The 15,585-nt window shown below is 43.7% G+C and overlaps 1 protein-coding gene across 1 annotated transcript in view; it reads left to right on the top strand.

Annotated features, from left to right (window-relative positions):
* Positions 1-15,585, top strand: part of NUDT5 (nudix hydrolase 5) — a 180,456-nt gene that overhangs the window by 50,443 nt on the left and 114,428 nt on the right. The window contains exons 3-5 of the mRNA XM_069228666.1: positions 7,648-7,715; positions 9,581-9,633; positions 10,991-11,098. Of these exons, the coding sequence (XP_069084767.1) occupies positions 7,648-7,715; positions 9,581-9,633; positions 10,991-11,098 (229 nt within the window). The remainder of the gene's footprint in view (positions 1-7,647; positions 7,716-9,580; positions 9,634-10,990; positions 11,099-15,585) is intronic.

Genomic DNA, 15,585 nt, shown 5'->3' with positions numbered 1-15,585 from the left:
ACATCATCCCTCATACCTAAGTAAGGAAGCCTGTATCTAGAGAGACACCCGTCCCCATGTAGGCCAGGGATTCGGCAGTCTAAGCAAGCAGCTGTAGCAAGGCAATTGGCATGCAGTCGTCATCTGGCTGGAATCTCCCTCTAACGTGTATGGGACAAAGGAGTGTTTTTATACTAAAACTGTTGACCTTCTAAGAAAGGGCCCCACGTAGGAATGTTTGTGTGAATGTTGGAGACAGTGTACCACTTTTGCCAGTAACCGTATCTGACTGCAGCCTTGAGGAAAGCACAAAGTGAAATGAATGTCCTACTGAGAATGTAATGCTTTCCTAGGTGAAAGAACAATTACATAGAAAAAAATAAAACACCACGAATGTCGCTATTAGAAAAATAAAGCGATGCTGAATCGAATGTAACTGGGCTAAAATGCACAACAGCAGACCGAGTTTGCTACAATAATGTGGCTAAAATAGCTGTACAACAACTGCATGCAGGGGATATTGATATATATTACACAGTGGTGGTTGTCACTGGGTAGTTAGTTATGTCAGCATTTCCCTACGAAATGCATTTTTTGTTTTGCTAATAACTTTGGCATAGTCTGTCGAATCTTCAGAAAACTTTCCCAAAAAAGTGCTTTTTTTTTTTTTTTTTGCCTAGTTTGTGCATGGAACGTTTCTGGATGATCTGTCAAGCAGGGACCCTTAAAAAGGGGTCACAAACCAAAATCCCCACGCATTTTCGATTAGACTTCTTTAAGACTTATTCCAAATTTGGCAGTACACTAGACTGAACACCCCCTCCCAATTCCCTGGGTCCCAAAGTATTTAAGGGCAGTGGGCCTGCGCAAGACACACAGACACTTCACCCCAGTATGATAAGTTATCTGAGCATTCTTTCTTTGTAATGAAAGACCAAGAAGTTTGCTGAAAGGAGTACTTATTCATACAGTGCGAGTACATTAATCGCATTGCAGTCTAATATTGTCTGTCATGTAGCAAAAAGCTTTTGTACTATGAAGGCATGACGGATACATTGTGAATAATCACTGGTATTTTAAGCCTGCCATTGAAACCTTCATTAAAACCAAATACATTATTATGATGCCCTCCGATAATCTTGAAGGGATGAAAGTCCTCAACATCAGGAAACTCGCAGACCGAGGTTTTTATAAGTTTAGAGTAGGGCAGTTTACCAGGTCTTACAATGGGCTTAAAGTTATGCATTGTTTCCTACTGGCTGCCGTTATTGTTACTCTGATTTGCTTTTTATTCAATGGTTTCCTTGATCATCTTGTATCTACATAGCCTCTTTACTTGTCTGTCCACTGCTCACTTTCATTGAACTACTTTTTTTTGTTTTACTTAAACACTCCACAAGAGTGCATGTGTTTTCTAGCAGTCTCCCTCATGTGCTTCCCTCCCCCGCCTGTGCTCTCGCGAATGTCCTTTTCTCCACGTCGCCACTTTTCTCTCTCTCCCATATCCTTATCCCCCACCCTCTATGCTGCTTTCCCCATGCTCCATTTTGCTTCCAACCCTGTGAAGCTTCCCCCACCTGACCCTCCATGTTGCTTCCCCAATCCTCTTTTGGGGGGGAAAAAACAATACTTTTTGCAAAATGTAGCAAACCAGCTTGGTTCGGTAAATCACAAAAAAATAAAGGCACTCACACAATTTTGTAGGCACAAGTAGTGCTGCACGCTCTTGCCTTCAGTATCTCTGGATATGCATGATAGCACCTTTTCATCTTTTATAGCCCTACTGCACAGCAGTGGGGCTGCTGTACAACATCGCTAAAAAGAGTTGGCAGCACCATTGAGAATGAAAGGGTAGGCATCACTTTACCATAACAGTGAGCGTAGTGAGTTTGGCTTACTTAGTATCCAAACTAAGGATGAAAATCAAAAATTTCCAATGATGGGACTGACCAAGATAGTGGATGCATGTCTGTGATCTGGTGACCAGACAACCTAGAATTCCTGGTACAGTTCCTGTTTGCAGATTCCCAATTTTTAGGGAATCAGTGAGAATGAATAGCAGTGTTTAAACGTTACCTATACTCCCTTCTACTGGTACCTCTTATATGAAATTATTGTAGTAATTACTCTAGTTGAAAACACAGCAACTGCATCATCATCATCATTCATGCAGAAAAGTAGTCGGCAGGGCCCTCGGTCCATTCTCTAGCTGTTATGTAGCAAGTGGGCCCTCTCTTTCATAGTTAATAGTAATAAATTGATATTCATATTTCACAAATGTGGTTTATCAATCATATCAGTGGTAGGAGCCGTTGATGTCCTGTATGGGCCTTCAAGCAACAAATGTTGGATAACAGCTCTGAATTATAGACACAAAAATCAGTTCTTCGTTGATGGATATGAAGCAAACTTCCAATACTAATGCCACTTCAACTACACCCAGTTCCCACACATTCCAGTGGTTAAGCTGCATGCAAAGGCCGGAGAGATTATCTGACTTCCACTTTGTAGGAAAGTGCCCCTTTTTGGCATGGTTACACCCCCCTCTACTTTTTGCCTAATATTGATGCTAACCTGACAGTGTGTATGCTGGGATGGTGCTAACCAGGCCCCAGCACCAGTGTTAATTCCCTAAACTTCAATTGTTTCCACAGTTGGCACATAGCTAAGTCCCTTGTAAAAGGTATTAGTGGTACAAGGGTTCTGTGACCACGGAGGGTCCCTAAGGGCTGCAGCACCATTGTGCCACCCTAAGGGACCAAACACATGCACACTGCCTTTGCAGCTTGTGTGTTGGTGGGGAGAAAAAGGTAAAGCCGACATGGCATTCTCTCAGGGTGCATTGCCCACAAACCACTGCCCTTGACATAGGTAAGTCACCCCTCTAGAAGGAATTTGCAACCCTAAGGCAGTGTGCACTATACCACAGGTGAGGGCATAGCTGCATGAGCAATATGCCCCTACAGTGTCCAAGTCAATTCTTAGACATCGTAAGTGCAGTGTGGCCATACTGAGTTGAAGGGCTCTGAGTTTTTCATTACACACTCCACATTTCCATGAAGGCTTCACTGAAGACTGGTTATGTTTGGTGTCAAACTTATCAGCACACAAAAAACACACTGATGCCAGTGTTTGATTAATTGTAAAATGTACACAGGGCATCTTGGAGATGACCCCTGCATTTCACCCAACCCTCTAGTGTAAAGTTGACCGGTCTGTGCCAGCCTGCTTCTAACAGGCAAGTTTCTGACCCCATTGGGTGATAGTCTTTGTTTTCTCTGGGGGTCAGAAATAAAGCCTGCACTGGCTCAGGCCTCCTGTTAGTTTCCCAACTAGTGGACATGCATCCCTCCCCTCTCCCACCCCCAACACACTTTTTGCTGTAGGTCCTGCTGGAAAATTAGGTGAAACCGGGAGGAGCGACCACTGAAGCTAAGACCATCCCCAAGGGATCCACATCTGGAGTGACCCCCAACTTGCAGAATCACCCATCTTGTATTGGAAGATAGGAACTAGTAATTTTAGGAATGTGCCCCCTTTTCCAATGGGAGTTTGCACTGAAAGGGTGTAGCCACCCTCGGGGACAATAGCCATTGGCCTTCTGACCCCTGTAAAGTCCCTAAAGCTAGTATTTAGGGGCATCCCTGAACCTTACCAGATTCCTGGTAACCTTGTAGTATAGCCACTTTTAATATAGCTTTATGCACGTTAGTTTAACATACTAGGCCGCTGTGCACTTTGCCCTAGATACATTTTATTCAGTCTCGCACTGTTATTTTACAATAACCAGTTTTACGGTCTTGTTTTAATTTCCTTCTATCACGCTGTTTAGCTTAGTTCAGCACTGTGTTCTCAATGCATTCTTGATCGCCCTGTGCTTCAGCCAAGGCTACAGTCTGGTACATTGCCGTTAAACGTGGTAGAAGTTTAGTCTCCAGTATTCATAGAAAATACACATCCTTACGTAGGGACATTTTCTTAGAACATCTGTGTGTTAGTTATAAAAACACTTCCTAGTCCTAGTACAGGTCAGAGAGCGATTCCGGCCAGGAACCTACAACTAGATGCTGACTGCCCCATTGCAGATGCTGATGCAGATGACCGGCCTTTGCTCAGGTATGAGGGTCGATGTCCTCCCGTGGGAACCTGAAAGGCAGGCTTAGAGCTTCACATGCTGTGCTCAAAATATAACTTAGAGAAAATAATCTAGCGGCACTATGATAGCCTTATTCTTGTGTTTCACTCTCATCGTTACTATTTTAATCCTACTGTGTTGTGTAGTTCTGGTTATTGCAGCTCACGCTTTGCTATCTAAAATGCAGTTGTTTTATTGAACCAATCTTTAAAAACTTAAACTGCCTCTGTCATTTATATATGAGACCATACTGTGCATGAGAGAATCGGTTGTGACCGGAGTGACCAGGACTTCCCTGGGAAGTGCCAAGATGTCATGCGCTCGGCTGCCCAGTTGTCTCTTCCATTCGGGAGAGATGAGGCACTGTTAGTTAGCTGGAGCAAAACCTGGATTTAGAGTGACAAGGGTCCTCCACCATGTGTCAGACTTAGTCCCCCACACTGTGAACGATCTTGCTGCTCAAAATCCAGTAGTCTCATTAGGATAATGAGAGCCTACGCGACAACCTCAAGAAGAAAGGACTGCAAAGCTGACCCCCAGCAGTGAAGACTCCAGATGACAACTGACTTGGCCCCAGCCCTATTGGCCTGTCTGCAGCTTCAAAGACCCCTGCTCCAAGAAGGCGATGCGTCCTGCAGGACCAGCGACCTCAAAGCCTCAGAGGACTGCCTGGCCAGTGGGCCAAGAACTCCAGAGGCTAGCGGCCCTGTCCTGAAGAAATATTCAAAAGGACTCCAGAATTGGCCCGGATCCGCGAGCCCTGTCCACTCTACACCGGACGCCCACAACCCAAGTCCGGGTGGTCCACCAGTCCAGAGAAGATCCCCAGAAGATTCTGACCTTGAGTCCATCCTGGGTTGACCCCTTGTTTCCAACAGAAATGGCACTTGCAGCCTGAATCCAGAGAGCCCCCTGACCGCAACCAGATCCATTGAAGACTTACGATGCCTAAAGGTACCCCAGCATCCGCAGCCCCCTGGCCTTGGGTAATCTGACCAACGGTCCAGCAGCACACAGCAGGGACCTCTCCTGCCTGTCCAGCCTTTGATTTTCTGGAACTGACCCCCTGGACTCAGCCTGCAGCATCTTTGTAACCCCAGGGGTTCCCTCATTGAAAAGCATTGGGCCCCCAACGCTGCACCCGGCTGCCCATGTGCTGCTGAGGGTGGGTATTGGGTACTGACCTGTAGCCCCCTGGTGCTGACCTAAACCCCCCCCCCCCCCCCCCCAGGCCTGTGTGCTGAAACCTCTGGTACTTACCTGCAATTTGTTTTCTACCAAGTCCCCGAGTCCTCATTGGATTCCGTTACAAACCCGACGCCAGCTTGGACCTCTACACCCAGTGACCCCGTATTGCTGGTGGTGCACTTTTGAGGTGAACTTAAACATTTACCTGTGGACATCCTAACCCTTGTAGACTGGAATCGTAAGTTGTGTATTTACCTGTTAAGTATGCTAACACTCCTCCCCTTCTCTCCCCTCCCCACCACTTTCTTCCTCCTGTACTCTGTACACACCATAACCCATTTTGGTATAGTATATACAAAGCCAGCTTCATACACCTCTCTTTCCACACAGATCAAAAAGACGAATGGCCCTTGTTTCAGACCATTACAAATGCTGACGTTCATTGATGCACCATAGTTTGCTGAGCTGCTTGTCATTTACTCACCTATTCTTTTTACTGAGGAATCTAGAGCACTAACTGAATTTTCCACCCTTAGACATATTCTAAACAACCATCCAGGTGTTTGCGCGTCTGGTCCTTAATAAGTAAACTTACAAGAGGGGGCGCATAGGTCAATGAACCTTTTGATTCACATGGAGTATCCTACTATGCTGTAACCAGTGTTCTCAATAATCAATACACGGAAATCAATTACCATTAAGCTAGTCACTAATCAATAGTTAGTAAACATCACACCATGACCCTTCGGCCATGGATAACCACAACCCAAGATAGTTTTTTATTCCCTATTAGTTACAATACTAATCATTAGTTCAAACTTTATTTGAATCAAATAAATCGTTTTAATTCATTATATCATGCCAAAAACATAATCTAATCCAGATTTCCATCAGAATACATTCTAAAGCATTAGCACAAGTCAACAAATGAATCAAAGATGAATGTCAACATAAGTAGCAGAGTTCAGCAAATCAGTCTGTCAATCAACTGTCTCTGTGGTTGTCAATGTCATAAGGTAGAAAACCTCATCTAACCCAGATTAGCATTAGCTTGTGGAACGTCATGTGAAACCAGTTTAGAACATGAATTTGGAAAAACATCTAGCTAAGAGAAAGCTATTAGAGAGCACAGTTGGTACCTAGAAAGAAAAGGCACGAAGATAATTCAATCACATTGTCATATCTACTTATCCTCGGTATGGATCAGAAACAAAATCAGTCTTCGTCTTCAGGTCATCAGTCGATCAGCATCACATCAGGCTCTCGAGAGCATGAGCCCAATGTCAGAATCTCGAATCTTCTATCTCGCATCAGTTTCAGAATAAGGTCTGAGGTCTTTTCCCTCTGTCTCGTTGTTATATGAATGTCACCTAGACTATCCCCCAATTCCTGATTGGTCAATTAATCCACGATTTTACTCTAACCAATACATTTCATAATTCTAATATTACACAATTCTCAGATTTGTTTTTTATTGGTTCTCTGTACAATGTTCTCATCATCCTGCTTGTCAGGTATCAAAAATGTTGCATCTTCTTCTCCAGTCACTGTCTCTATTGTTCGAGTCCTGGGAAAGTACACTGAGTGCTTTACACACTTTTTGCTACAATTCTGATTCCATCATCTCCTGTCCATCGGTTCATGCAAAGGTTTTCAGCTAAGCAGATTTTATAAAACAATGAGCAGTTCACCTTTAGATCAGCCGTCGGCATCTTTCATTGAACGTTAATATTCAGCTTCTGCACAAGGCCTGGTGAAACTAGGCCACGACTTTGGCTAAGTTAAGGTCTACAATATGATGCAAAACATAAGTTTTATATCTCTCAATATGACCTACTACTACATTATTTTAATACATTTTCAATATTTCACATGTGATAATTACTCTTTTAATATTATACATGAAATGTGGTGGACACTCCTCAGTCACAATTTCAAACGTGCACATTATTTTTCTACGTTAATCATTTTCTACAATTTTCATTATTCAGAATATATAAACATTGACTAATAATTTCTAATCAAAACATTTGTGTTAACACAGGGTAGTACTATTCTAGATGAGCCCTCAAATGATGAACCTGGAGGATTTTATTATTTGAACATGTGTGAGGTTCAAAGCCACTTTCCTTGTGCTTTGAATATCTTACTCGGGCTTGTGAACAACTCTGGTTTGGTGGTGGTGACTTCTAGCATTGAAAAACAAGAAAAGGCCAGTGCTCCCTGTAACACTTTGGTCGACATAGTCTTTGCATAACCCGGAACTTTTCTTTGTTCTGTACCTAAGAGTTAAAATATTCCTTTAGCAATGCTTATTTTTAAATGTTTTTCTTATTTATTTTTAGACCATTTCAGAAGGAAAGTGGGTGAAGCTGCAGCACACAACATATATAGATCCCACTGGTAAAACCAGGTCAAGTATTTTTTTTTTTTTTGCCTATGGATGCTGTTGCGAGAACATGACATTTTTCACTGTATTTTTAAAAGACGAGTGTCTTACTAGGCATTGACTGTATTTTGTATGCACCAGTACTGTGTGTTTGGATGATTTTATTAAGTAGCATCAAAGAAAACTATCAAACGGGGGTGGGAGGAGCATTGAAAGCTGCTGACCTTCACAGAGAGCGTTCCCTCCTAGGCAATCTGTCATCGCACACTAATGCAATTGTTCGTTATTAGCTATCCTATGTGCAACACCTGGACCTCTCCTTGGTATGAGAATCCTATAAAATAACTTGAAAATGTATTTTTTCTATCCTTTTACTTGAGAATGTTGTCTTGATTTGTTGCAGCACTTCACTTTAAGTCATCAGTTTACAATTTTTAGTTGCTGAAGATTAAATATGCCCCATGAAAGAAACGTGCAACCTTGGTTTTTATAAAGGAAGTGATGCCCTTTACTGGTAGTAAAACCATCTTTCATTAGCCTACTTTGTTGAATTCTGTTCTCTAAGCAATAATTGGGCCACCTATCAGTTACACTAGCTGACCAGACCTTGTACAATTACTCCATCAGCTCGGTTATGCTACCTGCTTCTTGGCAAACCAGGTGGACAATTTGGTTTCATTCATTTTTTTGTTTTATGTTTGCGTGTTTTTTTTGTTGTTTTTTTTTTGTTACACTATTTCTTTTATTGACACAGCTCCTTTCTATAGGTTATGTAAGTTTTTTTTATAGTTCTTTATCGGGGATCTTCGTTTTTGTTCATGAGCACTGAATAAGAACCGTAAGCTGATAGCCTCCTGCGTCTTGCTGGTCAAACATGCAGAGTGGCATGCAGGCTCTGCAGTCGAATCTGAAGTCTCAGTTGGCCCATAGTAAAGGGGACCTCTCCAGCCACGTCCATATTTTGGAGGAGACTGCGAAAGATCTGCAGTAGTGGTTACTGGACTGCAATTGGGGCAGCGGTAGACCTCTCTCCCTACCCCACCCAGAGTTCTTAGTTGTGACAGATGTGCCCTGTCTGGGGTGGGGCAACCATCTGGGAGAGGTGCAAATTAGAGGCCTCTGGCCTGGTCTGGTGCTTGGCCTTTAAAGCCTTCCTTCCATTCGTCAAGGCGGGGCGACTGGTACAGGTGCTTACAAACAAAACCACTACCATGTAGTACTGAAACAAGCAGGGTAGAAGCTACTATGGGCCAGATGTGCCAAAGGATTTTACCCATTCTATATCTATGGGGAAAAAGCTTTCGTACATATGGCCCTTAGCCTCTGGAAATGGCTGGACCACCACAGGGTCTTCCTGGTGATGAACCACCTGGCAGGATCCTTGAATGCCAGGGCGGACAAACACAACTGTCTATGCCCAGTGGATCATGAGTGCCAGTTACACCCCAAGCAGGCACAAGGTCTCTTCCGTGAACGGAGAGTCTTAGCTCAGTTTATTTGCCATCGCTGAGAACATGCAATGTCAGCATTTATGTGTGTTGGCGTTTTCAAGGCACCTCTCACTAGGAGACGCGTTCCACCTAGAGTGAACCTCGGGAAACCTTATATGCCTACTGCTGATACCTTGTTGGGAAGAGTAGAAGAGTACAATGACAATGCTTAGTTGCTGCATGGATTTGTTTACTGTTCTGGCGGCTTTGGATATAGAGAATTAGTAAATTAGATGTATGCCAAGGAGCCCCACGGACGGGGTTAGACTTTTTAGTTGTAGGTTTAAGGAGCAAATGGATAAGCAATGCTATAATAATGTACTCAACTAACCACGGTAGCACCGCTGTAAAAGTCACTGTGCTTTTGATATACTTTGTTCATCACAATTTTTCTTTCAGAAACTGGGAAACTGTAAAACGCACCACCAGGAAAGAAGGAAGCCCAGCTGATGGTAACTATAAAACAAAGGTTTTTGTTAGAATTGAAGTTTAAGGGACTTGTTACTTTAATGTGGAATTGCCTTTTCATCTGCACTTATTTACATACTGTGGAATGGATGTAGAGAAGTGCAGCTTCTTTAGGTCTCAAATGACCTGACCACCAACTGGAAGATCAAGGGCAGGTACTTTAAAGTACTCAATATATGTTGAAATGTTAGTGCTGACAGCGTATGCCACCAAGTACTGTGAAAATCTTTGCTTACGATGCAGGCGGTTTTATTGTGTATATTCACCTAAAACATGCATCCTTATGAGCTGGTATGGGTCCAAAATTGCTTATCCATAGTACAGTAAAGTTTAAATCGTTAAGTGCCTACGTGTTGTACATTTTAAGGTCTTTGTCTCAGTTTGAGTTATTGTATGGTGCAATCAGAAAAGAAAGTGAAAGTGCATCTTGGGATGTTAACGTTTCTGGTCCTAGTTGTAAAACTTGTAATGATGATGATTGCTACTTCTATGGAGCGCTTGGTACTGTTTGTCGGGTGCAACTATGAACCAAATCAATGTGATAAATTACATCTGTAGTGGAAGTATGAAAGTGATGGACACCCTTCGCCTCAAGGGACATTTGTTTTTTGCATGGACTGGTCCTAGGGAAACTATTTTATGATTCTGTGCTACATTGGCAGAATAGCAGCTACTCTAGCTAATGCACAGGATTTCTAGTCGAAGCCAATGCTTTTCTTGAGTAGCAGACCTTCTTTTACATTCGGTCTAGGTACAGCTGATATTGATCCCCGTGGAAACTGCCCCCTTCTGAGTTTTGACCGTGCCACAATGGCAAACCTAGCCCATGAGAATAATATCTATTGACCAGTATTTTGGCATATGTTATTGGAGAACCTAGGCAAATAATTTGAATGCATTTGGTTGAAGTGCACTCTGGTTCAGTAGTTTTGATTGAATATAAATAGACAGAAATGAAAGAACCTTGTGTAAATACCACTTTAATTGGAAGAAATAGCAATGCGGGTTACAACTTGTTGTTCTCAAAATAAACTGTAGCATAGCTTTTAGTTTCCTTCCCTCATCTTTCTAACATTCTTGATACACTGTTTAATATTTTTGTAAACGTTATGAAGTGCAGCGAGGGGACACATTCCTCCAACTGTGACAATCTGTTTCTTGCGGCAACCCATTATATTCCAGTGAACCAATTTTTTTAAAGATGTAACTCATCTAAGAGAGGTGTATGATACAACTACTCCTATAAAAGGTTTTGTGAATTGGATCCATTGTCAGCCCTTTAATTAGCAGTTGATTTTAATCAGCAGTTGAGATTAACAATATTTTCTCTTATTGTGCAAGGTGTAGCCATAATTCCAGTCCTTCAAAGAACCCTTCATTATGAATGCATTGTGCTGGTGAAACAGTTTAGACCGCCAATGGGTTGCTACTGCTTAGAATTTCCTGCTGGTAAGTATTCAGATGGTGGCAAAAACAAAATTCTGCAGTTTAATGCATGTTTAGTTCTCCTTTTGTGCATCAAAAAGCTTTATTAATGTACCCATTTTATTGCATTCTTTTCCTGACATTTAACAGGGACTTAGTTGGTAAAATACTATCAATATTTTTTCACTTTTTTATTGGTTGTGTAGAGCGACATGTTCTTCTCTTGAGCCTATTGTAGTGCTCCTCTATCTGCATTGCATTATGAGGTGATGGTATTGCCAGCTTTTACAAGTCGGCTGTAAGCCCCTTGACACACTTGGACGCATGCACAGGTCTAGCCTTTAATCTCCTGCAGTTCTTACACATTGGTTCCTTTCTCTGCTGACCATAGATGCCTGTAACCTGTACTGTACCATATGTGTCCTTCACATCTCATGTTGGAAAGCCATAAACAACACACAGCTGTTACTTGAGGTTAGAATAAACCACTGGTAGGTTTGAGACAAGGAATGGCTTAATTTCGAGGCATATTTACCAGCCCAACATGGACCAAATGGGTCACACCTGCTGGTGGTCCCTCAAGTTTTGAGCACTAGGATTCTTTTTATAGTGTGCATACAGGTTTGGTCCAGAAGAATGCTCTCTGGGGAAGGGACTTTATCCAGAGACAACAGAACATGATTGAAAGTTACCTACAGGGAGGTCTGGGATCAGTGGTGCTGTGAGTGCAGGACACAATTGTAGACTTGTAACATGCTGGTCAATGCTCAAAGAGGCATTGGGATTTGCAACCTTTCTCACTCAACTGATCCTGCACTCAGAACAGGTTGGATTTGCTGAGGTTTTAGCCTAGTGATTTCTGAGTTTTAGGATGGTTGAGTACCTTCAGTGATGGCATCGAACATGTGATCAGTGATGTCGCCTGTGACCAAATAAATAGTTGACATTAGGAGTGTAGGAAGGTGGCTCTCTATATAGTGCACTAAAATTAAGGACACTGTGAAGAGATTCCAGTGGATCCTCAATTGGTATTGCAGAAGCCAAAGTAGATGAGACTAATGCTCTATTTGTGGTGGTGTTGTGTATAAAAGGAGCATCTTTATGGCATAGGTACCCCCACATTTTGCTTGGTGTCTGAGTTTAAAGTAGTCTGTAGTACACTGGTATCCTGCTAACCGGATCCCCAGTGCCTGTGCTCTTTGCTCTAAATGTATTTCTTTGGTAACTTTTAAACCCCACAATTGGTATACACACATGTAAGTCTCTAGTTTTGGTACTCAGGTACTCGGGGCATTGGCACACCAGGGATCTCCCATGGACTGCAGCATGCATTATGCCACCCACGGAAGTCCATGCACACTGGGTTTGCAGGCCTGGGTGAAAATGGTGCATTAACCTTCACTCTAGATATAATGTTTGCCTTATATCGCTGTCACTGCACTTGGACACTGTAAGTCACTTCTATGGTAGGCCCTTGAGCTCAAGGGTAGGGTGCATGGTCCTGGGTGTGAGGCACCCCTGCATGAGCAATCCCCAGGCTCCATTCCCTGGGCGTTGTAAGTGTGGGAAATCCAAGTATGTAGTGGACACTGGTCAACATGAGTAGTCCAACTACATAATGGCTTCTCTGAACCTAGGCATGTTTGGAGTCAAACATGTTGAAATCAAATGTTGGAATCATGCAACACCAATTCCAGTGTTAGTTGCATAATATCATGTACACTCTAGGTTCATTAGAGGATCCCCTAGATCTGCCTTACAGCGCCTGCCTGCCAGCTTGCACTGCTGCAGTACTCTAGATACTGTTCTGCTGTCTGCTGGTGAGCCTAATTTGAGCAGGGGGAAGGCAGACCAAAGGGTTTCCTGTAGGAGGGAGGTGGGACCTCTTCCTTAGAACTAGGTGTCTCTGGACTGGGGTGGGGAGGCCTCCCAGCACTACCAGACTGCTTTGAAGGGCACATTTGGTGTCTTCCTTACATAAACCAGTTTGCACCAGATCAGGACCCCTCCCCCATGGTTCCCGCTCTGGCGTGAAACCACACAAAGGGGAGTGACAACCCCCTTCCAGCTCCTCCCCTAGAAAGGTGCACAAAGCTCTGCAATGTGGCCGGTTGATTCTGCCTTTTTGAAAATAGGATGTGCATAGGCCCCCGTAAGCATCTGACTGATTAGGCCAGGTAGATGGATGTGCCTGACCCCCTCTGATAGGCAGGTCACTGCAGATAGTGACCAACACCCTTTTATGGTTACTTAAGGGCTCCCTGGAGGGTGAGACCTCGGATTCTTCAAGCAAGACTCTACAAGGAACTCTCCAAGATATCTTCTGCTCCTGGCCTCCCGAACCGCTGCTGGTCTGCTTTTGGAACTAAAACAAGACTGTATCCAGTTAAGAGTGCTCACACTGCAAATTGTTTCTCCAGCTCCTGCATGATTTCTGCAACATCCATGGCTGTGCATCCTCCTGGGTCACAAGAATTCTGTTTGCAGCAAGAAGGAATCTTCTTTGGAGTGAAGGAGTCCCTCCCCTGCACCCGCAGGCACTTTAAGATGACAACAACCAGCTGGTGGATCCCGCTTTTCCATGGTCACGAAAAGGCTCTGCAACACAGGTGGTGGTTCTGTGGTCCTCTGCAGGTCCAACGGTGGGCTCTTGCTACAGCCACAGGAATGGAACCCCTGTGCACCGCAACTGTTGCTCTTACCAAGGCTTGTTGGATCTTCCTCCAAGAGATCTTTGAGCACCAAGAAGCCTCCAGCACTCTGCAACTCGAAGTTCAGCTTCCACTCTGCAGCTCCTGCGTGGGGGCTCCAACTATTCCTGCTGGCTTCGCTTCCTGCTGAGGGCCAGACCTGACTCTACTCTATGGGTCAGGTCGTACGGACCTGCTGGTCCCCAAAAACCTGCAGTCTTCTCTGTGACGACTTTAGCATTCGCCAATGCTTGTTGATAATCCTGCTGACCACTGACCCTCCTGCAGTACGGCGACTGATGTGCAACAGCTCATGGGCGACTCCAAGGATCTTCCTGCATTCCCTAGACTCCACAGATAGACTTCACCCATCACCGACCTCCAGGAACTTCATTTCTAAGGGTGTGAGCATTGCCTGACTGCAACGCCTGGACAACTCGGAGTGGTCTGGACATTGACCCTTACTTTTTCAGGTTCTTCATGTCCAGAAACCACCTTTGGGTTCCACCGATCTGGTCCACGGGTGGCGACAGCAGCTGCACAACCAAATCTCCCATTGACCCCAATGAGGGTTTCCAACATCCCTTCCCTTCCATTGCACCTGGGCCCCCTGGTGTTGGTACTCCAGTCTTCTGGGTATCCACTGTTGTGGGTATTTGTGCCAGCGATGGTCCTGTGTTAGCCTGTATTAAACCTGGCTCAATAACAACAATGCATCCAGACGCCTGTGGGATTTCTGATACTTACCTCTGGTAATTCCTTACTCCCCTAGCCCCTGGGATTCTAACATACTTACCTTGGTTGGGCACCTCCATTCTTATACCACTTTCTTAGTATATGTTTTGGCCCTCCCATAGGGTCCCATGTATTTCTATGCTCTTCCTGTTTGTTGCTAACTGTATATTATGTGTGTAGATATCTCCAAGTGGAGATATACTGAAGTTAGTATAGTAGTAGTGTTGTAATAAATAGTACTTTATTTTTGCAACACGTGGTGTGGTTCTTTCTTGTGTGACAATCACTGACTGACTATTGTGGTATTTCAAGTGCTTTACACTCCTCCTGGGTATGATTTAGCTGCTTACCACATCTACCCCTAGAGAGCTTTTTCTATGTGGACACCTAAACACTTTAAGGTTTGCCTGGACTCTGTATAGAGTGCAACATCATAGGTGTACACCATAAACTGAGCCAGCCTCCTACTGCGTGGATGAGCATGTAGGCTTATCAAAGGGTAGTGCTAAGCATTTGTTGTACTCACAGAGGCAATAAATGAGACACACAATCAAAGAATAAATCTGAGACCAATTAAAAAAAATACATATAAAAATAAATGTTATTTCTAACCCAAGAACTTTGTAATCAATTAAGTAGATTCAAGCATAAATACTTTGCAGTTTCAAAAATAAACAATGCTACTTTTCAGTTTAGCAGAGTTCACCTATGGGAGGAAAACTAATAGTTTTGCAGGTAAGGACACCACTTAAAAATCCAGTCTTTGGCGTTTTAGGTCCACACCAGGGAGGTTCAAATCCGTTCCAAAAATGCCAAGAGGGTAAAATTCGGTTCTAAATGCCCAATATTCTCGAATAGAGACGGGGTGAAAGAAGATGCACTGCTCATGAGTGAGTAAAGCGGTGTCAGGGGTTGATACTCTGGGGTTAAGGTAAGTATAAGGGGGAGGGGGAGTGGCACAAGGCAGTAGCAAACTTACACCCTCAGTGGCACAGGGCCGCTGTGTGCAGAGTTACAACACAGCGTCGGATGCCCAATGCAAGTCAACGAGGGAGCTCCATTTTGGAAAAACGCTGCAGGCTTGGG

Source organism: Pleurodeles waltl, chromosome 4_1, assembly GCF_031143425.1.
Source record: "Pleurodeles waltl isolate 20211129_DDA chromosome 4_1, aPleWal1.hap1.20221129, whole genome shotgun sequence".
Classification (NCBI taxonomy): Eukaryota; Metazoa; Chordata; class Amphibia; order Caudata; family Salamandridae; genus Pleurodeles; species Pleurodeles waltl.
The sequence above is the reverse complement of the archived record's forward strand: the minus strand, read 5'-3'. Positions and strand labels throughout refer to the sequence as shown.